Source organism: Setaria italica, chromosome IV, assembly GCF_000263155.2.
Source record: "Setaria italica strain Yugu1 chromosome IV, Setaria_italica_v2.0, whole genome shotgun sequence".
Taxonomy (NCBI): Eukaryota; Viridiplantae; Streptophyta; class Magnoliopsida; order Poales; family Poaceae; genus Setaria; species Setaria italica.
Window position 1 is genome coordinate 15,856,816 of NC_028453.1, and position 25,799 is coordinate 15,882,614.

At 43.5% G+C, this 25,799-nt stretch overlaps 4 protein-coding genes across 4 annotated transcripts; 1 reads left to right on the plus strand and 3 right to left on the minus strand.

The window, feature by feature from the left end:
• Window positions 1-6,706: 6,706 nt before the first annotated feature.
• Window positions 6,707-7,613, minus strand: LOC101783362 (thioredoxin-like protein Clot). The gene is made up of 2 exons (XM_004965284.3): window positions 7,329-7,613; window positions 6,707-7,235 (listed from the first exon to the last, which is right to left on the minus strand). Exons 1-2 carry the CDS (start codon window positions 7,480-7,482, stop codon window positions 6,973-6,975), a joined length of 417 nt encoding a protein of 138 aa, XP_004965341.1. The 5' UTR covers window positions 7,483-7,613; the 3' UTR covers window positions 6,707-6,972.
• A 158-nt stretch (window positions 7,614-7,771) lies between these two features.
• On the plus strand, window positions 7,772-11,325 carry LOC101783760 (CDK5RAP3-like protein). The gene is made up of 9 exons (XM_004965285.2): window positions 7,772-8,097; window positions 8,278-8,372; window positions 8,476-8,570; window positions 8,674-8,809; window positions 8,891-9,040; window positions 9,144-9,653; window positions 9,853-10,061; window positions 10,238-10,370; window positions 10,916-11,325. Exons 1-9 carry the CDS (start codon window positions 7,902-7,904, stop codon window positions 11,054-11,056), a joined length of 1,665 nt encoding a protein of 554 aa, XP_004965342.1. The 5' UTR covers window positions 7,772-7,901; the 3' UTR covers window positions 11,057-11,325.
• Window positions 11,326-11,615: 290 nt separating this feature from the next.
• LOC101786459 (beta-glucosidase 24) lies at window positions 11,616-16,263 on the minus strand. Its single transcript, XM_012845122.2, has 13 exons — window positions 16,083-16,263; window positions 15,926-15,995; window positions 14,829-14,887; window positions 14,671-14,746; window positions 14,292-14,369; window positions 14,132-14,219; window positions 13,573-13,828; window positions 13,013-13,128; window positions 12,667-12,884; window positions 12,550-12,581; window positions 12,288-12,390; window positions 12,101-12,209; window positions 11,616-11,982 (listed from the first exon to the last, which is right to left on the minus strand). Exons 1-13 carry the CDS (start codon window positions 16,254-16,256, stop codon window positions 11,814-11,816), a joined length of 1,548 nt encoding a protein of 515 aa, XP_012700576.2. The 5' UTR covers window positions 16,257-16,263; the 3' UTR covers window positions 11,616-11,813.
• Window positions 16,264-18,863: 2,600 nt separating this feature from the next.
• On the minus strand, window positions 18,864-20,469 carry LOC101784174. Its single transcript, XM_004965286.3, has 2 exons — window positions 19,985-20,469; window positions 18,864-19,732 (listed from the first exon to the last, which is right to left on the minus strand). The coding sequence occupies exon 2, from the start codon at window positions 19,550-19,552 to the stop codon at window positions 19,112-19,114; it is 441 nt and encodes a 146-aa protein (XP_004965343.1). The 5' UTR covers window positions 19,553-19,732; window positions 19,985-20,469; the 3' UTR covers window positions 18,864-19,111.
• Between the last annotated feature and the right edge of the window lie 5,330 nt (window positions 20,470-25,799).

Genomic DNA, 25,799 nt, shown 5'->3' on the forward strand with positions numbered 1-25,799 from the left:
CACTAGGATTCGGGACCCGCGCGCGGGGAATGACTTTTAGTAATTAAAAGTACGTAAACTTTGTGTAAACCTAGTCCAATTCACTAAACATTGCGTATTCCATTTTTTAAGTAATATTGTACCATTATTTCATGGATTTATAGCTCATATTTAATTTATATCTATTAAATTCATATACGTCCAATTAATGAATAAAAATTACCAAACGGATCTGAAAATTTCCCAAAATTTAACATGAACCTATCTATGTTCTCTATAGCCTATAAAAAATAATTTGGACTCAATGAGAATTACATTTATCGATTCATCTCTAAATCTTACCGGATCCTTTGAACTTCTCTGAAACCTCTCCGGAGATGCTTCGAATTGTAAACATCATATGTCAAAACTTGTGCGAAACCTTATCAATTTTTTACCACGGCCTCTGCATATGAAATCAAAGCATCTTGCAAAATCTCATGATTTTCAAACTTCGTTTGTATTTTTGAGAATTAAACAATCATTTGGCCACACGTTCGTAGTCGTGTTTCCTTAGCAAAATGTTCGAAATTTCTTTTCATTTTCTGGGTGAGACCTCAATTTAGACTCACTAACATGAATATGATTTTTTCACTCATATTATTCCATTATTCCAACCACCTGCAGTTCAAATTTGACTTAAATCAAAAAATTACTCTAAATGAAATTAATTGATTAAATATAGCAAACAGGTCAAAAAATAGTCCATATTCTACCATGCAGTGCCAAATGCCATACATGTGGAGTGTAAAAAGTTTGGAGGGTGGAGGAGGGGAAAAAAAATTATGTTTGCCGAGTGTGTGAAAAGACACTCGGCAAACCCTATAGTTTGCCGAGTGGACCACCTAGCACTCGGCAAACTGTAGGGTTTGCCGAGTGTCCCATCATGGCACTCGGCAAACTAGTGCCTTTGCCGAGTGCCCTATATTGACACTCGGCAAACACTAACGGCCGTCACGGAAGGGCGCCGCCGTCGGCACGGGGAAGTCACGTGGGCGTCAGTTTGCCGAGTGTCAACGTTTGCCGAGTGCCGCTTGGGTGTTTGCCGAGTGTTTTTTGGGTAACACTCGGCAAACCGGTCGTTCGCCGAGTGTTTTATTTTTGCCGTGTGTTTTTTATGTTACACTCGGCAAAACGTTGCTTCGCCGAGTGCCCGAAAAAAAGCACTCGGCGAAGTAATTACACTCGGCGACTTTATGCTTTCCCGTAGTGATGGTCTTGCAGGGAGTACTTGCCGATGGTGAGGAGGAATTTCTCACGCCACCGTGTGTAGTTGCCGGAGATGATGTCGAGGACGACGGGGATGAGACTCTGGATATTTTGCACATGTGCAGATTTAAGACGGCAGCAGCTTCGTGCAGCAGCATGGCCTGGTGGGTGTCGTTGGGCGCCTGATCGGAGACGGCAGAGGCGTCATCGACAACGTCCTCCTCCTTAGAGTCGGGCGGGGCGCCCTTGCGCTCCTCGGCGACGCGCACCAAGGCGTCGCGGAGGCGAGCAGCAACGACACCATGCTCCTACGCAGCGGCGGCGGCCTCTTCCTCAGCCTTGATGGCACGAGCGAGGGCGGCTGCACGTGCCTCCTTGCGAGCCGCGCGCTTGGCTGCCTCGGCCTCCACAGCATCGCGCTTGGCGTTGGCGGAGGTCTCGGCGGCGATGGGCAGGGAGCCGGCCATGGGATGCAACAACGTTGGAGGGCCGGTGCCGGGGGGGTGGTGGTCGTAGCGCGAGGCACGCGCACGGTAGCAGCGCAGGCAGGGGGCGCGCTGGGCAGAGGCGCACAAGAAACTATGTGCAAAGAGCTGCGTTGGTGGCGGTGCGCTAGGTTGTGGAACCAAGAACGGGAGGAACCGGACTCGTGATACCATGAGAGCAATGAGGTTGTGTGGAATAATAGATTGATTAGGGTATACAAGGTGTACAAATATATATGTACACAGGCAGCCTTGGGAGTGGTTTATAGAATCATAACCGATCAAGGGATAACCTGCCTATCCTAATCCATCTAGCCACGGCAGGGAGCCGGCCTGAGCCTTGGCGTGATGCACACCAGGCCCACACATGCACATAGCACATACATATGTAACAAAAGCAATTTCAATTTCAAATTTGCAGTTAACCTTTTCCCCAGTAGCAAATGTGAAAAAACTAAAGCAAACTAATGACAATAAGCAAACCATCTGTATCTATGTATACTTAGTATCCAGGCTACTAAGTTATGTGTTTGTGCACATCTATGAACTATGAATCACGAGTTCGAGTTCCCCTGGTTGAATACATTTTTAATTACATGCTAAATGTTACCTAAAAGTTAAGCTCCAATTTAATCTCGAGAATATTATAAATCTTTAGTACAGCAGGCAAAATAAGTCTGCTAAGAGGAAAACACAAGATAATTTACAAGATATGTGGGGGCATCCAAATTATAAATTATATGGTTTAATTTGTCGTTTAAATCTGTGCACCAGATGTGCATTATATCTTAATGGGATTTATCATAATATAAACGTATTTATTTTTAGTGGAGGGAGGAAACAGATTCTGTAACATAAAAACCGCACAAGGTAATTGAGATTTGCTTCTATATGGCATTTAAAATATTATTTAATGTGTCATTGACTCCAGAATTATATTCTCTTATACGATCACCTGGATTTGTACTGAATATAGAATTTCATAATTATTCATTATATTATAATCCTTCATACAGCATTACTAAGTCACACCATTTTCCAGTATAAATATGGCTTCATTCCACATCTTCCACAGTACTGCACAAGAAAAACTTGCAACCATGTCGTACAATCTTGAATGGGTCTGCCAGCCCAACAATCCGTCGCACCCCAAGTGCCGTAAGACATTGTTTTCACATTTCGTTTAGTACTCGTACGTTTTTCTGTTCTATTTTGATATACATCACAGTGCCAAATTGAAACGGTTACATGTATTAATATATATCCTCCGAAACATGTGCATCTGTAGGTGGGAATAAGTTTTCCTGGCCTGAACTGGTGGGGAAGAAGGGCGCGGAAGCAAAAGCTGTGATTCTGAAGGAGAATCCTTATATCAGTTCTGTGGTTTATGCTCCGCAAGATGCCATTGTAACTGATAACTACTGCTGCAATCGTGTTAGGCTCCTCATGAATTGTGATGCTGGCTGCGACTATGAAAATGCTACAGTGTTCCAAGTCCCAATAGTTGGGTGATGAGCAAGTTACTTTGTTGGGGATTGCAAATGCATATGGATGTAGCTGTGGGCGGTATTTGCTAAGAGAATAAGCTGTTGTCCCGACGGGCAAAAGCATCATCTAAATAAAGCATTCTCCATTCTGCAATTTTTATGTCACTACTGCTGGTTTCACCTATACCTTTTTAATTACAACATTTCTATTCTATACCTAATAAGAGGTTTACCAAAAATCTGGGAGCTACAAAAGGAGCTGAAGAGTTGGGTCAACAATTAGATGTTGTTATTATTTAGGATGACAAATGAGATTGAAGCTAGCTAAGGTGCCATCCATTTCTGGCTTTTTCCCTAACCAAGGGCTACGGCGGCCATATCATTTTCTTGGTCTCTTATGGGATGTTGTTGTATAGGTTCTGTTTTTTTTTTTTTGAAAAAAATGCACTATGAGGAAGAGGAACACCCCACTGTTTCTGTCAAGAACAGATCAGAATATAAATGTAAATTAACTGGAATAGTATTATACAAAATCCTGGATTGGTGGTTTCTGTGACTCTTTGTCTTGCATAAACTTAAAAAAATGACTAATGTATAGTAATGATAACTATAAGTTTGATTTGGTACAATTAATTATAAAATCAAATCTGTGGTTACCTTTTTTCCAATCGGAAATATAGAAACAAAAAGGAAACAATGGAAAATATGCAAAATGCCTTATTTCAGTATGCTTATCTATCCAAGCAATTAAATGTGCACACTATTTCTTAAGAAAAATTGAACATATATGTACTGTGTATAAAGAGTTTGAATTATGTTTTCTTTATTTTCTTTATTCATGCATATGATTAAATTTTGTGCCAAATAATTCTAAATCTGTAGCATACAAATTGATATTGAGAAAAATACATATAAATTATACTAAAATGAGACAAGAGAAGATAGTTGTTTTACATACTAAAATGTTATCCAATGAAATCATGCATTATTTTGATCCACTCTCTGGATATCTCAATGGATTCAGTCTATTTGTCTTGAATATTTTATTTCTTTCCTTAATTCATATAAATTTGCATATGCTTCTAATTATGTGCTAAGTATTGAAAAAACCACTGATGTGGAAGTTAATGCTGATAAAAGAGCACATTTTTTATTTTAGAAAAAGGCTAAACATTAACATGTAAAATATAATTATTTTGAATTTACATGGCATTCAATTTTTAATTAATAATGTAATGTATAATTACACCTGTATTAATGGGATTCATTTTATTTGTCGTGGATCTTATTTGCTTAATTAGTTCGTTTGAATCCTTTGTAGAAGGACCACTCTCACAAATTTAATTATCACAAAATTTTCATGTTTCATTTAATATTTATGAAAATTTTCATTTCATTTTGATATTAGAGTGCCAAATTAAATTTGTAGCATTTTTTTTTAAAACACCAAAACTGGTAAGATGTCATGGCCTGAGTTTTTGGGAAAGAAGGGCAAGGAAGCAAAAGCTGTGATTCAGAAAGAGAATCCTTATATTACTGCTGCGATTTACACTCCTTAAGATGCCATTGTGGCATTGTTACTGATGAGTACTGCTGCATTGCTGCAATCACATTGGGATCTTTGTGAATTGCAAGAGCTGCGACTATAAAAATGCTGCAGAGGTCCATGTCCCTTATTGGAGACTGCGTATGCATGATCATATTTGTGACAAAATAAATTCTTGCCCATGTCATGCGAAAAGATCACATTAATAAAGCATTCTCCATTTTCCTTCGCACTACTAGTGGTTTACCACCAAAAGAGCTCACCAAAAGTTGGGAATAATACAAAAGAACTGAAGAATTCTGTTGGCAACTAGTAAATGTTGCATATATTTTTTTCTTGAGGAATCTACTGCTTACATATTAATAAGAATGTATAGGAAAAAGAGGAGTACCTAAACTAGTAAATATTGTTGTTTAGATAGAGAAATGAGGTCACACACTTAGCTGACGCGTCGTCTATTTCTAGCTACCCCGCCCTTGTGCCGAGAGCCAAAACGAGTTATTCCTTGTGGACTGAAACTGGATCATGCTACTCTTGCTCCTTTGGGGGATGCAATTGTAGATATCGTGCTTATGGACTTCTGTAAAATTCCCTGTGAGGAACCCCTCTCTATTTTCCATAAAAAACGAATTAAAATCAATTGATTAAATGTGCTTGACGAATTATAAACACTTGAATAAATGTACTTGTAGCACCGTGCGATGCTTGACAATGCATTTTTGGATCCCCCTCGTGAGCTCGTTTGCCTGCCAGTCTCGAGAAAGACAAATGGTGACTCACTCCCAATCTGCCGTAAGTTTATGTTTTTTTCTGTTTTCAATTTTCAACACTCGCCCTGTTTGGAAGGAGGGGCTAAAATTTAGCCCTGAGCTAAAATTTAGCCCCCTCAAATAGAGTGCTAAACTTTAGCACTGTGAGGTGTTTAGGTAGGGGCTAAACTTTAGCACTTTGATTGCCAAAAGACTTTTTTTACCCTCATCTATCTCCTCTCCTCTACCCCTCCACAACTCCTTCCTTGTCAACTCCAATTGAGCAAGCACGGCAGCCACATCCTCCTCTCATGCCCTCTCCTCCGCCTCCTGGAGCTGCGCATGGAGCGCCGCGGCCGGGGCTCCGCGGGGTCCGTGAGCCACGCCAGCGGATGAGCCACGGGGTTGACCGCGGAGGAGAGCCCGCGACGCCGGCGCGGAGGGGACGTCGCGGCGGGAGGCTTGCGGGGCAGAGGCAGCAGCTCGTCGGAGCGGAGGCGGTGGTGTGGCCGGTCGGGCTCGGATCCGGCGGCGGCGGCGGTGGCGGGGCCGGTCGGGCTCGGATCCGGCCGCGGCGGTGGTGACGGGGTCGGGCGGAGGCGAGGCGCCGTGGTGCCCCTCGCGGGGAGAGAGAGTGAGGGGAGAAGGCGGCAGGACCGGCGGGCGAGGCGGAGGCAGCGGGGTGCCGTGCGGCGAGATGTGGCGGGGAGGAGTGAGAGGGAGGAGAGAGGGGCAAGGGGAGGAATTTTGGATAAGGGCACCCTTTAGTCCATTTTAGCATCCCTTGGAGGGGCTAATGGATTGGGGGGCTAAAGTTTAGCCCTCCTGTTTGGCACGGAGAGGCTAAAATCTAGCTAAAATGGGGGGCTAAAGTTTAACCCCCCTCCCAAACACCCTTTTTCCTGTACTACTCTACTGGAGAATATATAGCTCCTAAAATTTCTAGAATGTTTAAATACTAATTAGGAGTATTAAATATAGATTAATTATAAAATCAATTGCACAGATGGAGACTGATTAGCGAGACGAATCTATTAAGCCTAATTAGTCAATGATCTGTAATGTGATGCTATAATAAACATGTGCTAATAATTGATTAATTAGGCTTAATAGATTCGTCTCACGAATTAGCCTCCATCTATGTAATTAGTTTTATAATTAACTCATATTCAGTCCTCTTAATTAACATCGAATATTCAATGGGACATGAAATTTAGGCTGGACTAAAGATCCAAACACCAGTATAAATGATTCTGCAGACTTACGAGAAATCATCCTGAGAATCGTAGAACAATCCTGCTCCTCTATCAAACGTAGAACAAGATACAGCATAACAGCACCGTCGAATTATTATATCTTAATTATTATTTCCCAGCTTCTCTCTGGCTCTCTGGTTCCTCATACATGAACTCAACTACAGATTAGTATAGCCCCTCTGCTCGATTCGGCAGATCGATCCCGACGGCAAACCGGACGCGTCAGTTGCCGCCGACGCCGAGGAGCGCGTCGACCTTGTCCTTGAGGTGCGCCTCCTCGTCCCCGAGCCGGGCGGCGGCGCCGCCGTTCTCCCACCGGATCAGCGTCGGGACGCCCTTGATCCCAAACTTGGGGTCCTCCCTCCAGGGGTGCGCCGGGTCGCGCCACGTGGGCTTGTCCCCGACGTAGGCGCGCAGGAGCACCGCGTCCCTGCCCTGCAGGGCCTCCAGCCGCTCGTAGATCACCGGCTCCGCCACGTTGCAGTCTGCGCGGCGGCCGGCGAACGGCGGTGAGTAACGTAGGCAACGAGGCTACTGCTAGGGGAGAGGAATTTTACAGGCGAGGGGGTTCCTCTTACCGGGGCACCAGGTGAGGGAGGAGCCGGGCTCGCGGTCCGCCAGGAAGAGCAGCAGCTTCAGCTTGCCGTCGGAGGCCGCGGCGGGGGAGGCGATGAGGCGGTCGAAGTGGGCGCTGAAGTCGGCCAGCGTCGCGTCTACCTTCTGCACCGTCATCTCGCCGCGCCGCCTTTTCGGCTTGTCGAGCAGATTTGGAGCAGCAAGAGCGAGTTGGGGAGGCACGGCAGGCAGATTAGGAGAAGGAAGAAGACGGCCGCCGAATTTTATCTCCTCCGTTGCCTACGGGAGCGCGTGCCCGTGATTCCTCTCCCGGTCTTTTCTCACGCTGCCGGGTGGGCCCCTCTCCTCCCTCCGCGTGTCTCGTACGCGAGCCGGATTCGTGGGTGATTTGGGCCAGCCCGATGGGCTGAAGCAGCCAAGAGCTACGCGAGCCCAACCCGTACAGCACAAGTTTCCCGTGCGCACTGCGCCCCCCGAGTCCACCACGGAGTCCATCCATCATCTCGTCGTTCGCTCTCGTCGTGGTCTCGCCGGCTCCGGTGATCTGCCCGCCGTGCCGCCCCGCGGCCGCCGCGATGCACGACCCGTCGGAGATCCGCAACCTCCCCATCGACATCGCCTTCGCCCGCCTCCAGGAGTGGCTCGTCGACCGCAAGCGGGTGCCGCAGGACTGGCGGAAGCGCCTCGCCGGCATCCGCGCCAGGATCGCCGCGGCCTTCCCGTCCCTTCCCCGGGACCTACACCCCTCGCTCCTCGGCCTCGAGCCTGAAGGTAACCGAATTTACTCTGCCTGACCGGCGGCGGCCGTTAGCGTAGCGATTCGGCGGATTCGATTCATCGCGCTTTTAAACCCTCGCCCTATCCCCACAGCTACGCTAGCTCAGCTTGATTCGCGAGTTTCTCTTTGTGTGGGATGTAATTGTTTGCCTGTCCTTCCTTTTCCTTGTTTAGAAATTGGGTATCTTGAAGCGAAGAAGATATACAGCATCCTGCTGGACTCCAACACGGAGAGCCGCAACATATTTGGCCGCCTGACGGGATCCGCGGTAAGCATTTGCTTGTTTTATCTTATGTTAGTTACACGAGGCAATTATACTTTCATGTGCGGCCGGAAAATGGCATATGCTTTGATACAATTTCTATGTATAGGGTGAATGGGAGTCCGTCGTGAAAGCTTATGAGAAGGACCATGTCTTCCTCGGAGAGGCGGCACAGATCATGGTTCAGAATGTGAACTATGACATGTACGGTCTATCTTTTTCCTTGTTCTTTGTTTGGCTACTAGTAATGCCTGATTCCACCTTGGCCACAGCTAAATTTTTTACTTGCTCCTTTTTCTGCCCCAAGTCCATATCAGAGAAAGCAGATGCAGAAGACTCAGCAGCAGCTTGCTGAGCTCGATCGAAAGGAAGCTGACATTAAGCGGCTCGCAGCTTTGTCAGCTACTAGATATGTGGAGGCTTGCCAAGAGCTTGGTTTGCAGGTCAGTTTCTCTTTCTGACTAGCACTGGGTGGGCTATGCCTTTCTGATAAGTTGCTCACTAAATCATACTGTCATCCGCAGGGAGTAAATGTCCGGGAAGAACTAATAGAGTCTGCAAAGACACTTCCATCTACATTTAGCAAAATCTTGGAAGTGCTGAACAGTGACCCTGTCTCAAAGGCCATGGAGCACTACACAGCTTTTGTTAGAGACTGCCATTCTGAGGACAAGGTAGACTCAGGACTATGTAGAACATATCAGTTATTCAATACAAAAAAAAAATTGCTGCTAGAAACTTTGTGATTAATGTCAACCACTTTCTTCTGAACCTCAGGGAAGTTGTGACTCTGTGCTGCGCAATCTGAAAAGCCTGCAGGAAAATCCTCCTCCTCTCCATGTCTCAGTATATACTGAGGTCAAAAGTTCTATTGGAGAGGCATTGAAATCTCATCGGTCTATAGAGCAGATTGACTCAAATATTCCTGCAGAGGATATTGATTGGGAGATTTCTGTGGATGCTAATGAAATTGACTGGGATATTGGTGCTGTTGAACAACCAGTTGAAGAAGCTGGTAATGGTTTTGGATCATATGAAATCATTGATGCTAATATAGAGCTGGCAGGTTCTGAAAATTATGACGTTAGTGCCTCGGACAATCCATCTTTGAACAAAGAGGGTCTTGCATCATCTGAGTCTGGGATTTGCTGGGACATCACTGCTGATAATTCTGAAGAAAGTGTGCATGATAATGCCAATATTCAGAATGCTCCAATGGTCGCTGAAGATAGAAGTCGTTTGCTGGAGAAGGAATACAGGAATGATATTCTAGATGATTTACTTGAGGTGTGTTTTGACCATTGTTTGGACCCGTCTTGTTTTGAAGTTTTTTCTTGGCTGTAATGAATACTGATGTAGTATTATAGTGCTGTTGTCTTTTAGAAATTCAGTAGATGACAAGTGTTCTTGGTGTATGAGCTTGTTTTTCCCATGCATCCCCTTTAGCATAGTGCTGTAGCTCATTAATTCTTAATAACTGAAACAGGTAAAATCATTTTTGACTCAACGCCTAGGGGAGATGAGGAATGGTGAGACATCATCTCTACAGCATCAAGTGCAAGCTGTCTCACCTTTTGTTCTCCAGCAGTATGCTCCTGATAGTTTGGAGAATATGCTTGTAGAGGTCTCTTCAGCAATCTCATTGCTCACTAACCAGAAGACTCTTGACCTTATAATGATCCTAAACTCTAAAAGGTAAAAGATTATGTAGCTTCACACTCGCTTATGTCTTTCGTTACTTCTAGTCTACTACAGTGGTGATTTCTTGGTGTATTTTTAAAGACTTGCATGGTACAGCTGTTTTTCCACTGTAAGTGCATGATGTTTTACATTTTCTTTAACTGAATTTTCGTTTCTTTCCTCTTCACAAGGTTTCTAGACAGACTAGTTTCTACTTTAGAAGAGAAGAAGCATCATGAGGTAAAATTACGGGAAGGTTTAGGTGATTTATCTGTTAAGCGCATGGAGCTGCAGAATGCACTGTCATCATCATGGCCGAAGCAAGTAAGTGGTTTCTTTCCTTGGATTAATTAACTAGAGCACAATGCTTGTTCGGTGCTTGCTGAGACACACTGTAAAAATGTTGTTTATCTGATGGACAAGACACTGTTCATTTGCTGGTGGATGATGGAAAAGACCACTTCTGAATTTTCACATTGTTTGTTGTTCCATTTGGCCAAATATCTTTCCAATGTGCCCCCAGTAATCGCTGACCAAGTACTGTGTCCAGAAACCAGTTTCACTTTTTCCACATACTTTTATTCTGAGCATATTAAAAAAATCATGAAGTAGCACATAATATTTGATCTAGGTAAAATCTGTGACCTAAATTTAAAAGGAAACAACATTGTAGTGTTGTAAAAATATGTATTCTTATATTTCATATTTGCTCATGATAGGCTGTGCAAATCAGTATTGTCTGTCCATTTTGTGCTAAAAATGAACCAAAACACTAATAGATCTCCTTGTGCTTTACATAGCCAACAAGTGTATGTTAATTTGCTTAAGGTGGAGCCTGCTAGTTATCTGCCTTTCTATATATTTTACAGGAGGCCGCAATTACAAAAACAAGAGAACTAAAGAAGCTGTGCGAGGCAACGCTATCATCTGTTTTTGATGGCAGGCCGGTGCATATAATTGGAGAGATCAATACTTTACTGAGTTCAAGTGTTAGTCAATTAGCTGGGTGACTGTATTTTCTGTTCTGGATCAAATAAGATTGAGATCTTAAGGTTATTAGCTGATGGTATATACTCCAGAAATTTAGATTTCCTGCTCATGTTGCTTGCTGCTCGATATTTTCTGAAAATGCATATGTATGAGTTTGACTTAAATTATCAGATTCATCATAGGATACAATTGAGCGGTGAAGAAAATAATGTACGGTTACCGAAGGTTTCATTTCTCAACGAACAATGTTTCAATCAATGTTTTATAAAAGTTCACTGCACCTTGGTTATCTTGTGCTTCTTTTTTTTTATACAGGGCCAGTTGGAAAGCAGAACTGGCCAATTTTACTATTACTAAACACCCTGTCCTATCTGTTTCTATAAAACGTCCAGTTACAAGGCTTAACTTGATGATTTTTGCAGCCTTAAGTTTAATGATTCGAATTGTTGCTGTTCCTCAGTGATATGTATCTGTTATGTGCAACATATAATATGGCTTATGATGCAAAAGGAGATTATGTGATCAAGGTGAGTATTCTTTTTAAGTTTCGACTCTCAGAATAGCATAGTGGACTGCAGAGGATCACAATATATCCATTGTTTTAGTATTACTGTAGAAATAGTTGCATGCTCAGTGAAACTGCAATCCAATCACCTATGTCATCTTGACTTAACGAGAACTACTTATACAGCTGGAAGCTGGATAGACAACAAAATGTGGATGTTACACTGATGATGTTGCTCCATAGAAAAACATTAGACATGCACGGTACAAAATTTATTTATGAAGGAAATGCTGGAACCATTTGCTGGAATGCTTTGGATATCTTTTCAAACCATCCTTGTAGTCGATGTAATTAATACCAAATCTCACAGTATAACCATCCATCCACTCAAAATTGTCAAATAGCGACCATGCAAAATATCCTCGTACATCAACCCCTTCCCTGCCATGTCATAATAGTACTTTTAATGTTGGTACATATACTTAAATTGTATCGTAAGTTAAATTCAGTGATCAGCAACTGATCTATGCATCTACTAGTAATCATGCACCAAACTTACTTGAGGGCTCTTTGAATGTGGAATAGGTGTTGCCGGTAGAATTCTATTCTGGTATTGTCAACTAAGGCTTCTTGAAGTGGTAGGTTTTCATTGTTAATTTCATCAACACCTGCATCATGATTAAACTTATCAGTTAATAGCTCTGGTTTCCTGGAAGCTGTCATAAAATGCAGTTAGGCTGTTGTACCATTTTCTGTGATGTAGATTGTAGGATTGTTGTATGTCTTCTTGGTGTATAGCAGGAGTTCTTCTATGCCTTTTGGATAGATATAGAGCCAAGGAGATCCAGCCTGGATACAAATGTTTTGTTGTTTTCATTCCAAAGCATCACTTTCTAGTTTTCTATGTTAAATGACTTGGTTTTCTATAAAACGACCCTTTATCATCGACCCAGTTACACAACTATAAAACATGATGCATGATAATTTTTCTGTTTGAGAAATGCATACCTTTGGACCAATAGCTGTCCCATGTCTTTCAACTGTTGTTAAAGTATAGGTAGAGAAAGCTCTTAGCTCACCCAAGTTATTTAAGTCTGGAACGGAAACAATGTCTTACTTGATTACCTGTTTGATTGGTCAGTGAATCAGTATTATAGCTTTTGTTTCCATTGTTACTGTATTTGGTGTTCTGAGTGTATCTTGCTGTATAGTAGTTGAGGCCGATGAAGTCGAATGATCCATTTATGGCCTTTGACTGTTCTTTCGTGAATCTTGGTAATCTGTTACCAACTAGTGTTCTCATGCTGGGTGGGTAATCTCCCTTTGTTAAAGGATCCATGAACCTGTTCAAATTATCACTGAATTATGTAAATAGGTTTTTATGAGAATCTTTGAGATTTTGATTTTATGGAAACTTCAAGAATGAAACCTGAAGTCTGTTTAGTACAGAATTTAATGAAGAAAAACTCACCAGCCATACATAAATTCCAATGCACGCTTGGCAGCGTCCTTGTCTTGCTTGGAATTTGAGTATGGAACCATCCAATTACTGACTAGAGTAATTCCTATTTTTCCTTTTTGCTTTACCTGCATGATTATTGATTAACGATTATCATTGTAAGCGTAAACTACCAAGCTGGCTAAGTATATGAAAATGATTAATTGAGTTTTAGTGTTTTCAGTGGCTAACTATCTAAACAAGTTGATTGAACCTCAGAAATTCTCGTCTCTTGTCTGAGAAACCTTTGATGTGCTAGCTTCGTTGTCCATCATTAAGTAGAACTCTAGATTAAGGAGATGCCTGGCACGACCATCTCTAGTTTGTAGCAGCAGATTGTGGCTTTATGGCTCTCTATAGTATCTGCTGTCATGTTCTGCTCTTGAAGACCATTTAAGTGTGTTTGTCTTCAATCAGAATTATATGATTCGTTACAATACAAACACATATTCTTGGCATGCCAGAATGCAGTTTGTAAGATATTTGATTTGTTTTTTGCTGAAGTAATCACAATTAGGAAACCTAATCTGTACCTGGTATTTGTCTCTGTACACCTGAACCGCTGCTGCATGAGCAAGAAGCTGGTTATGAGATACGGTATAAGGTTCCCTTCCAGAGTCTCCCATGCTACATCCTGAATTTTCCCAAGAGGAGCATCTGCCTGGTGCTAATATACCACTGGCATAGCCAGCAATACTGAAACTCCAAGGCTCATTGAATGTTATCCAGTTCTTGACCCTGTCTCCAAACTCCCTAAAGCAGATGTTGGCGTAGTCACGGAAGTCTTCCCTGGTAATGATAACTCAACATATTACATGATTAGTTTTCTTTGATTTTAATAGCACTCTTATTATTGATCATAGCAGAGAGTTTAGGCTAATTCAACATATTAAGGCTTGATTCTTAGTTTTCCTTTGATTTCAATAGCATTCTTATTATTGATCATAGCAGACAGTTTAGGCTAACTCAATATATTAAGGCATGATCCTAGTTTTCCTTTGATTTCAATAGCATTCTTATTATTGATCATAGCAGACAGTTTAGGTTCCGGTGAGGACAAGTTACAGGATCTGATTGGTTGAGTTTACTCACACAATGTGCTGGCTCAAGAAGCCACCATACTGCTGTTCTAATGCTTGTGGGGAATCCCAATGAAAAAGGGTCACAAATGGTTCAACCCCTGCATGTTGTTTAGACATTAAGATGCAAAAAGATATAAGACCTTTAACTATTTATATTACGAGTATTTTACCTTCTGAAATTAGCTTGTTAATGAGGTTGTTGTAGTATTTTATTCCTTCCATGTTGACCCCTCCACTCAGTTTTCCATCTGCATCCATGCCATCATCCATCATTGCATCAACTAGAGGCTGGGATCAATCTATGTTTTTATTTAATCTACAGATCTCCTCTCTGTTAGAACTACGTTAGCGTTTGCTGCATATCAAAGTAAAAGTTTTCAAATGTTTACAATAGCAACAATTCTAAGTGGTTGGCTGGGATTTGTTCAAAGGCAGTTATGTGCCTGCGGCTCATCTGGGCTTTATTTAATCTCAAGAGCAGGATTCTTTTTCCATTTGTTGAGAATATGAACCTTGCGTGCATGGGAATAGGCTAGATTCATCACTTACTAGGCAGTATTCTTGTCCAAGAAATAGAAAATCTATAGGCATTAAAGCCTATATCTTTCATGATTTTGACATCCTCCTGCATTCAGTGAACGGCATCTGATAAATGCTGGGAAAATGAAAACTGATGGGCAGATAGGATGGTCTTTATTCCATAATACCTGATATCGATGGTAGGAATTGATTGCTATGTCTCCGTTGCTTCCATCTGCTATCTTCTCTGTTGACAAACTTTTGGGGCTTAGAACATCGTAGCATTCACTGGGCCATAGTAGATGTGAACAAACTGCTCTGTTCTCCGTTTAGGATTTTTTGGTAGTTAGACGAAGCATTGTTTTCAGAATCATTTCTTTCCTGCATAGTTAACTGCCTCATGTGCTGCAGTGAACTGAGTCTGGGCTCCTGACTTCTGAACAGATATCCATGGATTGGATTAACTTTTGACCTTAAAATAGACAGTTTTCCTATGTGTTTGTTGTTGTTTGACATAGACCAATTGAAAGTGGTCATTAAACTACTAGCTATTGCATTGTTTCATTTGTCAGATCCCCATCATTTTGTTTGCAACTTTTTGTTTCTATGTGCTTTTGTCGTAGACCGGTGGACTGGTGGTCCTCACAGGCTCTGATCTGTTTTTTTTCTAGGCTTAATCATATGCCCTTCGCTTGATTTAGCGCACACACAATATGGCAGGAAAGCACTTAAAACTCATTACTATTTATGGAAACAGGCTGATCATGCTATCAAGTTGGGTTACTTTATATAATCTTCAGTTGATTTTCAACAGATTGTCTTCGCTTGTTTGTTCGGAAATTGAGGGACAAGGTATGTTCTTTTTTTCCCTTTACTTGGGTTTTAGGTGATGAGCCTCAGTTTTTTATGGTATCTGTGGTTCAGCCTGTGATTTAGTTGAGAGCCGGGAAGATGGGATGAAAAAAAGAAACTGTTGTGGAGGGTGTTATTTATCAGGCATATCATTTGCATGCTCTTCCTCCAATGCACAGATTCTAGTTTGATACTACTATTTTTCGGATGACACTCCAACTGGAAGCAGTTAAAGTCAAGATGTAGCTTAGTCCTGTCTCAGACTGGTATGACCATTTGCTCCCTAAAGTGAGACCCTGTTCAACAGGTTATGCATAGGCCAAATGATAGATTGATGAACACATTTTCTTGAGAGTTGAGACGTTAACGAGAGTTTAAGGCAAAGAGGCAGGTAGAATGCATGAGCAGAGTTTTGGAACGTGCAGCAAATGACCTGGGTGAGTGTGAGTGTAGGTGTCCCAGATGCTTGGCCCTCTCCCGCCCTCCTTCACAGCTCCTTCATACTGCACCAAGCATCCAAGCTCTCGCATGAAGAGCAAACCACCCACCACTTCTTCCAGTAGTCTTTAGATGGTTCGAGAACTACTTACCTGGTAGGCTGATGACGCTGTGCCGAAGAGGAAGCCCTTGGGGAACTGGCTCCTCGAGATTTTTTCTGGGTTTGCGGTTGACCCTGCAAAGAAGAATGGCAAGAGCAAGAGCAGAAGGGTTAGCCGTGACATGGATGCCTTAGCTTTGCAGTGTAACTCTTGCTCTGTGTTCATGTGTTCACCAGCCTGGGCACTCTATTTATAGGCTGGCTGGGTCTTGGGCGGCAGTTTGGTAGCAGAAAACCCCCGGAAATCCACATGCCTAGCTGTTTCAAGTCGTGCCAGTGATACCACTGGGCGACCAGCGAAGACCTTGTCTTGTTGATGCATAATTTATGAGTGACCCTTGTCTTTCCGAGGCCATTAGACAAATGGCGCACAGCTGGCCTACTGTTTAGTGGTTCAGCTGTACTTCCAGGTGCTCGTCTGATTGTGTGTTTAAGAGGCAAAAGTGTACTTTCAAGTAAGCCAAAAATGCACACATACTACTCGAAGGGGAAAACTATTGTTTGGGCTGTAATCTATCCTTGGAATGCATTGATCATAGAAAATGCAAAGATTTCCTGTGTTAGAAAAGGGTAATAAGTACAGGACCCATAGCCTTATGGGGGTGAGGAAAGAATCCAGCTTTGCCTTTTCGGATGCTTTGACGCCTTTGTTTAACCTCCAAAAATAGGCCATGCAAGGTCAAGTGGGTTGTATATAAAAAAACAAGAGAAATTTGTGTGGCAAAGCTTGGAGGAGAATAAGGGGGGCCCAATCTAAAATAAAGTTTTGCCCCCTTAGATAGCTAGATTGGTATTAGTGAGTATTTAGTTACAAAATCACTCATTTCTTTAATGAATATTCTAGGAAAAGAGGGTGCCCCTGGTGCACTTGAAAGGATATTATAATGCTAAACAGTGCCTTGGGGGAAGCCTAGTCTCTTCTATTCACGAATTAGTGTGGACAGGGGTCGCTTTAGTTTATAATGCGAGGGCTTTGTAATTGCTCAGCTTTATTATACCAGTTCAATTAGGTCGTGGACTAAGTACTTTGCAAACAAAATAGTACTAGCATCAAGGCCTTGTTTCACCCTTGTTTCTAGGGTCCAGCCAAAGAAGCGTAGCTTCAGAACCAAACAAAAAGCAAGTCCAACAGTCTCCAAGGTTTATGCACCAATACATTTGTTGCTTGAAGCTGTATCTTTCTGTAGCATTTACAGTGGTGGCACATGGCAAAAAGGATTCATTTTTTTGTTCATATTCTATAATTTTCTTTTAGATTTCGAAAGACAAAAGGAGCATTTAATTGAAAATCTCCAGAGGTCAGAGCAATAAACATCTCAATTCTCAACACAAAATAGTCCTCAGTCTACCTATTTGCAGCGATAGTGACATGATGCCTCACAAACAACATGCCCAAGCATTAGAATCCGCGATGAGGGGGGCAGAAAGTGCGTGCCTCCAATTGCATCGCCATCCACCATGATCTCCTTATAATCATAATATACTCAAACCTATCCAAACACCAGAACAGGTCAACGGAGCACGAAGCATCCACTCTTCTGTTTTTTCCCCTAGACTAGGGCTCCGGCACTATGGCTTGCCGGGGTAGTGAGTCCATCGCCAAGAATACCACCGGCCAAGTTCCACGGTCCGGGTGGATTCAGGGCCATCGTACTTGCCAAATCCGGCACGGTGCACTGCATTCTGGACAAGTGGAACTTGAAATGACATTGCAAAGTTTTGTCTCCACTGGCCAAGTTCTAGATTATGGTCGAAACTTTATGAATTTTGATGTGACTCATGTGGTTACAAACATTCAGACATGTGCAAGAATGGAGAGACACAATCGGAGTGTTTGGTTTTTGGAACGGATGAGTCGTAGATCTGTCCGGTACCATCCTATGTTTGGATGGGACAACACCACTCTTATCTTACATCAAGTACATTTGCTTTCGATGAGACATTATTGGTAAGTATTATGTTCCTGATGAATCCGATGGTTTTGGACCAATGTGTTCTACGCTTAAACCAAATAAGCAGTCTAGGATAGGATGGTTTGTTGCGTCACATTCCTCAAACAATCAAAGAGTTAAGTGGAAAACACTATCATGGTGTCTGAGCCCTTCTTTCATTGTTATTGCACGACAATGATACCACTGAGTAGTGGTGGTGAATTAGGTTGGTTGTGGGCTTGTAGCTAGCTAGCTTCACTGTTGATTCATTCAGAAGGGAGCCAAGTATTTGTGCTATTATACTGCACACAACAGCCACAAAATAATTGTAATGCCACATTCTTTGACAACATCATCACTTCAGAATCATTAGCTCTCAAGATGATACGGATTGCTAATTCACCAACACCTGAAGCCTGAGGGCTCCATTAACGTAGTGCTGGACTACTGGCTCACAGTAACAGCTGCTAGGAGATTACATCTAAGCCAGCATCTGAAATTCAGTCCTACAGTTACATGATTTTTCACTCTTTAACAGCTACAAGCCAGAATGGATGCCAAACAAACAAAATTCATATAATCCAAGATCTACATGCTTCAGCTTTGAGCAGAACAAACATTCCAGTCTTGGCATAGGTGGGCAGGCCAAGTCAAAACTCATGATATCCTGATTTGGTAAGAACTAGGAACTCATGATACATCCAAACAATCATAACTGTGATAAAATGGCAATGAAAAGGCCCATTGGCAGAATGAAAGTTGCGAGGAATTGTGCTAGCACAGTTTGTTGATGTGAAGCAAAACATGGTGCTTACCAATCAGTTCACTATTCAACCTGTCCATATGAGAAGAAAACATGCATAACACAGTAGCATATAGCAACTAGATGTGGAGCTCCAGTAGTTCATACATTTTCTTCGACATAAGCAAAACTTCTGATGACTTTGCAATCAGTATATGTTTACACTCATGTAGGACCTAGCAAACACCAAGATGACACAAAATTGAAGATTACTACTAAAAAATATGAAGGTGGCAAAATTGAAGAGCAGCTGCCTAATTGATACCCAAGAATTCCATTCCAATTCAACTATAGCCCCGCCTCAGCTGCCCGCCGTGGCGTGCTCTTCCGACGGCTCCCTGACTGCCGGAACCCATTGGACCTGGTGGACTCATCATTGCTAGATCGAGTGCTCGAGCTGTTCTCCTCCATGTCAAGATTTGAACCATCTTCTTCTTCCTTGGGCACCCTGTTCCTCTTGTTGCTACCAACTCCTGCAGAAGCATGCTCTGTTCTTGAACCCTTAAGTTTGGCACCATCCCCTGCTCCCACCACATAGTCCTCATCGCCATCATCGGCCTCCAACTTTTTCACCTCCGCTTCAATGATCTTCTCAGCGGCGACACGCTTCTGGGGCCGCCCCCTCCTCTTCCTTGCAGGCACGACGACCTCCTCACCGCTGCTCCCCTTGTCCTCATGGTTCCTGCCATTGCTGAGCTGCTTCCTCCCTCTGCCTCTCCCCCTACCCATTGGTTCAATTCAGCAGAGGCTGCAGATGTGTGTACCAGGCAACAGCTGAAGCTACAAGCTTTGAAGAAGATATCTAGATGCGGCCTATTCTTTTTGTCTTGTTGCTTCCTTTTTGGAACAAAATATCTCACTGGTAAGAACCTTTGCTCTAGGACAGTGCAGCCAATACAATCTAAAAATCTGCACGAGAAATATCGATGAACCTACTGTAAAACCCAACTAGAAAAGGATTGAATATTCAAGAATGGATGATAGATTAATCACAGAGCTGTACTTAGATCCATATCAATAAGCTCAAGAAACAAATATCCGAAATAAATCTCTAACCTCAGATGGGAATGCATCAATACAATCCAGAAATGTTAAGAACAGATTAGAGCGGAACCACTCAAGTGGTTTAATAAGCAATAGAGGAGATAGAAAGAAGCTGACCTTGCATCAAATTAGTATGCCTCGAAGAAACATCCTGCTGCAAAACCCATTTCCCAAGCTCCAGCGGTCAAAAGATGGGATTTTTTTTGCTAGCACCGAAGGGGAAAAGGTGCCTGAGATAGATTGGCACTGATCTTGGATTGAGATTGAGACACCGGGAGACCCACCACAGATCAAGAAGCAGAAGCCATAGACAAAGGTTGGCGCTGTTTGGGGAAAGCAGGAAGATTCTTGAACCAGCAGGCGGGTGGTACTAGGCTACCAGTGGTGCTGTTGGTAACTGGGGTATGGAGGGAGACTATGGAGCCTTGGTGCTTGAGCTCTAACAGTAGCCGTGAGCTCCCCTGCGGGACAGCAGCCGCAGGACACTGTACACACCACGCGATGAGAGAGAAGGAGAGGCCTGCGCTTGCTTGCTGGAGTTGCTTTTTTGTGGAGCTGTCACTCGGTTGCTCAGTTTTGCGCTTTGTTTACCAACCGTTGAAAACGAGTGAGCTGCACTCCACTCCCCCACTGGGGGCTGCTGCAGTAGCCCCTGACAGATGCCGATTTATATATATATATTATATATAATTACGGTGGCCTCGACTTTAATTACTAGTGCCCGCGTAGTGACAAGGTCACTTGTAATCTTTTTCTCGTGCTCTCGGGGACATCGAAAGGTGAGAGAAGGGGCAGCAAGGATCCCAAGACTGACAGCCAGGGAACAACGAAACCAGGGGCTAGTAATGACACCTGCTGCTGCCAAGATCCATCAGCATGTTTCATAGGCCGCAAAGGCTGGTTGTTTCAACTCTTTGTCATTATTCTTTTTTTTTCGAGGAAAACACTTGGTTAATAGGTCTATACAAATTCCAATTTCAAACTCTCTATTGAATGTGTTCGTTTGTTTGTTGATGGGCGTGCTGAATCAAAATAAGTGCTTTCAGATGTTCTTACATGTGTTGTCGAAGCTGATCCAATCGCCATAATGTTATTGTTTAAGGTCTCTAAACTTGATTTGAACATTTTCCATAGTAACAGCAAAATCAGAGGATGTTCTATAGAAATAGCACGTCTATATTAGTCAATTACTGCACTTATAAAAAGTTATACTTCTGGAATAGATGGCATCGATATGCAGCTTTGGTCATTACTCCTTCCGATTCAAATTGTAGGTCGTTTTAGCTTTTTTAGTTCATAGATATTATTATGCATCTAGACATGTATCTAGTGCGTAATAATATCTATGAACTTAGAAAAGTACAATTAGGAACGGAGGGATTAGCTTTTTTTTAAGACATAATGATCTGAAAGTTATTACAACGAAAAATCTGGCAACAGATTATGTCGCTAATACTGCACATCAATAGAAAAATTGTAGTACTATGAAACTTTCATATACAACAAAATAAATGTATGAATTAAATTTACAATTAAGCCTTAGTGTGTTAGAAAGAAAAGAATAACCTTGGACATTGACATAGTTTTCGAAGCACAACATTGACTAAAGATTTAGTGTATTTCAATACATTGTTGGCAGTACATTATCGACTGTACATATATGTAAAAACTCAATGTAGAAGGCAATTCGTTACTACATTCCTTCTTGATATTTGTTTGGTTCACATGCACAGACGGCATCATATAGTGAGAATTGTATGGAATTTACACACATTCGATAGATCAATAGTACATCAATTTAATATGTGCATGGATAATATAATAACTTATTACTACTTTAGTTCGCAATTGTGTTTCCTTAGAGCAACTCCAATAGCATGACTATTTTTATCTCTCCATTTGACTCTCTAGCCAACTTATCAAAAGGATTTCTCTCCATAAAGAGGGATCGTTTGGGAGGGTTTCTTCCAAAACAACTTTACTGATGAAGCCAAAGTCGACTAAGCCAAAAAAAGCTGGCTTCACCAACCCCCGCTTACAAAATAGCTTGAAGCTATAGTACCTCAATTTGCGTAAAACAAGTGAAGGCGAAACCAAAATAAGCCATGTCAAACATGGGCTAAATTGTACAAACAGAGAATCCATTTCCTACTTTCTAAATTCTAACCCTAAAAATCTACACTTTCTACATTCTCCATCTACTCCAACAATCTCTCCATTTCGCGCTACAACGGACTCTCCATTTTGCCATTATTTTGCGTAGGATCCACATTTGATAAGCCAAATTCGCTTGCCAATTTGGAGAGCGTGAGGGAGCATTTGGCAAGCTGGAATGGTTGGTCATCCGGTTAGCAACTTTGTTGGATCTAGTAGACTTACTAAATTTTAACTTTGGGGACGGAGATGGCAATGTTGGAATTGCTCGTAGATATTCGGACCAAAACATATAGTCAAACGTAGGTAAAATCAAAGTTTAATTAGCCTAAGTCCTAAGATACTTTTTCCCACAGTTATGTAATTAGCTTGACTATATGCTTACCGAAGTTACAATCCTTAATTTCTGACTCGCGGATAGTAAACAATGTACTCGTGAGGGAAACTTTTGGAAAGACCGGTTTTGCACGTAGTCCTGCACAATCCCCAGACCACAATTTTATGACAGAGTGAGCGCATTCATAGCAAGAGTAAAGGCTCCCGCATTATTGTGAAAAATTTAAATCATATCAGCAAGGACAGAGTTGACAAGTTCCAGTGTCCTCCATTATTTTAGATTTGGATGTTTCATCTTAGTCTGCATTGTTTTTTTTTCTCATTTTGTTTTCTTGAAATTCTGGTGACTCCGAGATGGAGTGGGCCTGGTAGCTTTAACTACCACCGAAGATGAGTTTTTCAAAGTTGGCGTGAGGAGACGGCATATGATAGAAAGAACATGGCCGGTTTGGGCCCATGTACGGGGCGAGCCCAGCGCATCTGTGAGCTTGCTTAAATGTGTGGCGAAGACGAGCACGGCCCTGTCCCAAAATACACAGAGCCAAAGCTGCTCATTGCAGTTGCAGATTGTCATATTGGTGGTGCTTAAGCTTAACGATCGTATTCCTATTCGAAGGACCTACATCCAATGAGGCCCAAACTGCAATCGAACCACCAAAACCCGTAGAAGGATGGATGCACAGTGGTTGCAGATTTGCAATACAACTAAACAATTTGCAACCTCTGTTCCTGCTGGCGGACAAATGGCACAACGCCATGTAACACACTGTGCTTCCGCACCGTGTACCTTTGGAGAGAGGTATCCACCATTCCACCTCACCAGTTTGACCTCAGTAATGCACCCAAGCGTGCAAGTTCCCTGATCAGGAACTCTTGGTTAAGACTCAAGGAGAAAAATATCCTGCTTGAACACATTTTTCTGTCAGAAAAAGGGCTCCCAAACCTTATAAACACAAGTTGTTTTACCCCCACGTGCTTAAGTTCATCCAAAGTAATATAATGTTGACCCAAACAAATATTGTGTCAACACCCAACCTTGGGAATAGCGTTGCTCCTTTACTAATTTAGGGCCTTATTTTTTCGTATAACATGTTTGCCAGATGCCTACGATAATTTTTCCCTCAACCTCTTTTTTTTTACATGCATAGCATGTTTTTCATTAAGAAGAAGAGAATACACGATGTAACTTTAGGAGAAATCTAAAATGCAGAGTTACAAGAGCCACGACCAACAATAAACAACATAAACACCACAACAGAGAAGAAAACCACCTCACCATCACCACACTAAATACAACCTAAGACGACTGATGCATGCAAGAGAGAAAGATACCATGAACACACACACATTATCGCTTGCCTAACAACCCAGAGTCATCGGAAGAAGAGTGAGGAGGTCATGCAAGACGATGCCTTCAAGAAGAAAGCAACGCCAACGCCAGCATCGTCCGTCTGTCCACGGATGAGCAGACCAAGTCTTTACTTGGCAAAACCAAATGGATTTGACGGTCGCAACAACGCCCCCAGGGAGGTGAGCTACGTTGAAAAGCGCAACTGTTGTCAGCACCGACAAATGCCAGGCAAGGCTTTTGCTAAAAGCCCTAGAACCAACTCCACACAACCGACCGCCAAGGCCTAGATGAGAGCCAAAGCGATGGGATGGCACCGAGCTATCCACGACGACGATGATAAGGAACATCCGCAGGCACAGTAGAGAGGGACCGCTATCACGACGACCAAAAAACGACCAAGGAGCGACCAAGCGACCGAAGGGGGAACAGGCGGGCATGCTAGAGGGGCTCACGCCAGCGAGAAGAAGCGATCTGACCTTGGTGTGTTGGGGTATGGGTGTGGTGGGGGTGAGGAGGGGAGGAGCGCGACCAGGGGAGGAGAAGGGGGAGGTGCGCGCGAGCCCCGTAGTAGCGCGCGGCCGCTGCATACTCCACTGCCACTAGCGAGGGCCGCTTCACCCACGCACGCCCGAAGCAGACGCCGCCGACGCCACAAGCTGCCACGCCCCTGCACGCGATCGCAGCAGCCCGCCGCCACCATCACCTGATCGATCTTCGGAGATTCCCTTTCGCTCACCGTCGCCTGCGGATCCGGTGGTGGCAGTCGTAGATCCGGCCACCACGGGGTGGCTGTGGGGCTGCCAAAGCTAGCCTCAGGTGAGGTACCCGCTGCAGCCACCAGGGATGAAGACGGGAGGATCAGGGAGGAAGGAACGAAATGCAGGTGCACCCATGAACGAAGGTGCGACCGAGCCAAGCTCTAGCACCTTCTGCGACCGGTTGACGCCGGAGGCAGGGGAGGCAACGGCAGCGCGTAGGGGCAATGACCTAGGCTAGTGAGACCAGGCTAGGCGCCGGCGCAGCCGAGCCGCGCCGCAGCCCGCTAGTGTCGGGACGAAGGTGGTGGTGCCGGGTGTGGAGGTGGGGGCGGACCGACCCGCGGTGGCGGCGGGGGCGATGGCGACACGAGCACCCTGGCGGCCTCGAGGCGATGGCCAGGCGAAGCACAGGTGGATCCGAAGCAGGGGAGGTCGGATCCGGCGTGTGGTGGTCGGAGACCACCCTCACCAGCTACGAGCAACAACCCCATGACCATGGTGCCCTTGAAGGGGAGAGGAGGAGGAAAGGAAGGAAGGGAGGGAGAGGGCGTGCGAGGCTTACTTTGATCCCGCCACGGGCCGCCGTCCGCCGGCCCGCCGGTGGTGGCGGCCACCGACGCTAGGGTTTGGGGGTGGCGGCGAGCGCCCCCGAGTCGCCAAGGAAGGCGAAAATTCTCTCAACTTCACTGGTGTTAGTTGATTGAGGTAATATAAAATTCCGCCACAACTTTTTAATAAAATTTTGTTAAAAATCATTACAATATGGAAGAAGGAGATGGTCAATCCAATGACGTCATTTTCACCTAAACAACTCAAAACAGTTGTTTCTTAATGGTCAAAACTAGATACATATGAACCGCAGAACCGGTAAATAATAAATAAATGTTTATGATTTCAAGAACTTCAGTTCCAGTTAAGGTGGTTTCAATTTTGGCTATCAAGGATATGGTTCCTCATCATAGTTGCTGTCAAATGTACGAGACCTAGTGTGTGCTGTCCTTGTAATAATTTCTTTATTTCTTAGGGATAGCAATATATGAGTGTAATTCTTCGCCATTTCTAATACGATTGTAGACCTATTTGCTAAAGAAATACAACGACTAGAGCAAAATTTACAACCAGGGGAGAAATAGAATATCTGCACCCCCCCCCCCGGTCCCCCAACCACGGTGCATGGATGACATTTCATTCAGACATCCCGCCATTTTCCCTCCTCACGACACATTAGGAGACCCCCTCTACGTGATCTGGGGTCTGTAGCAGAATGACTCGAAGTGATAGGATACGCAGGATGAGCTCCGAGTGGACTCGCTGTATGCCAAGCAAAAAGGTA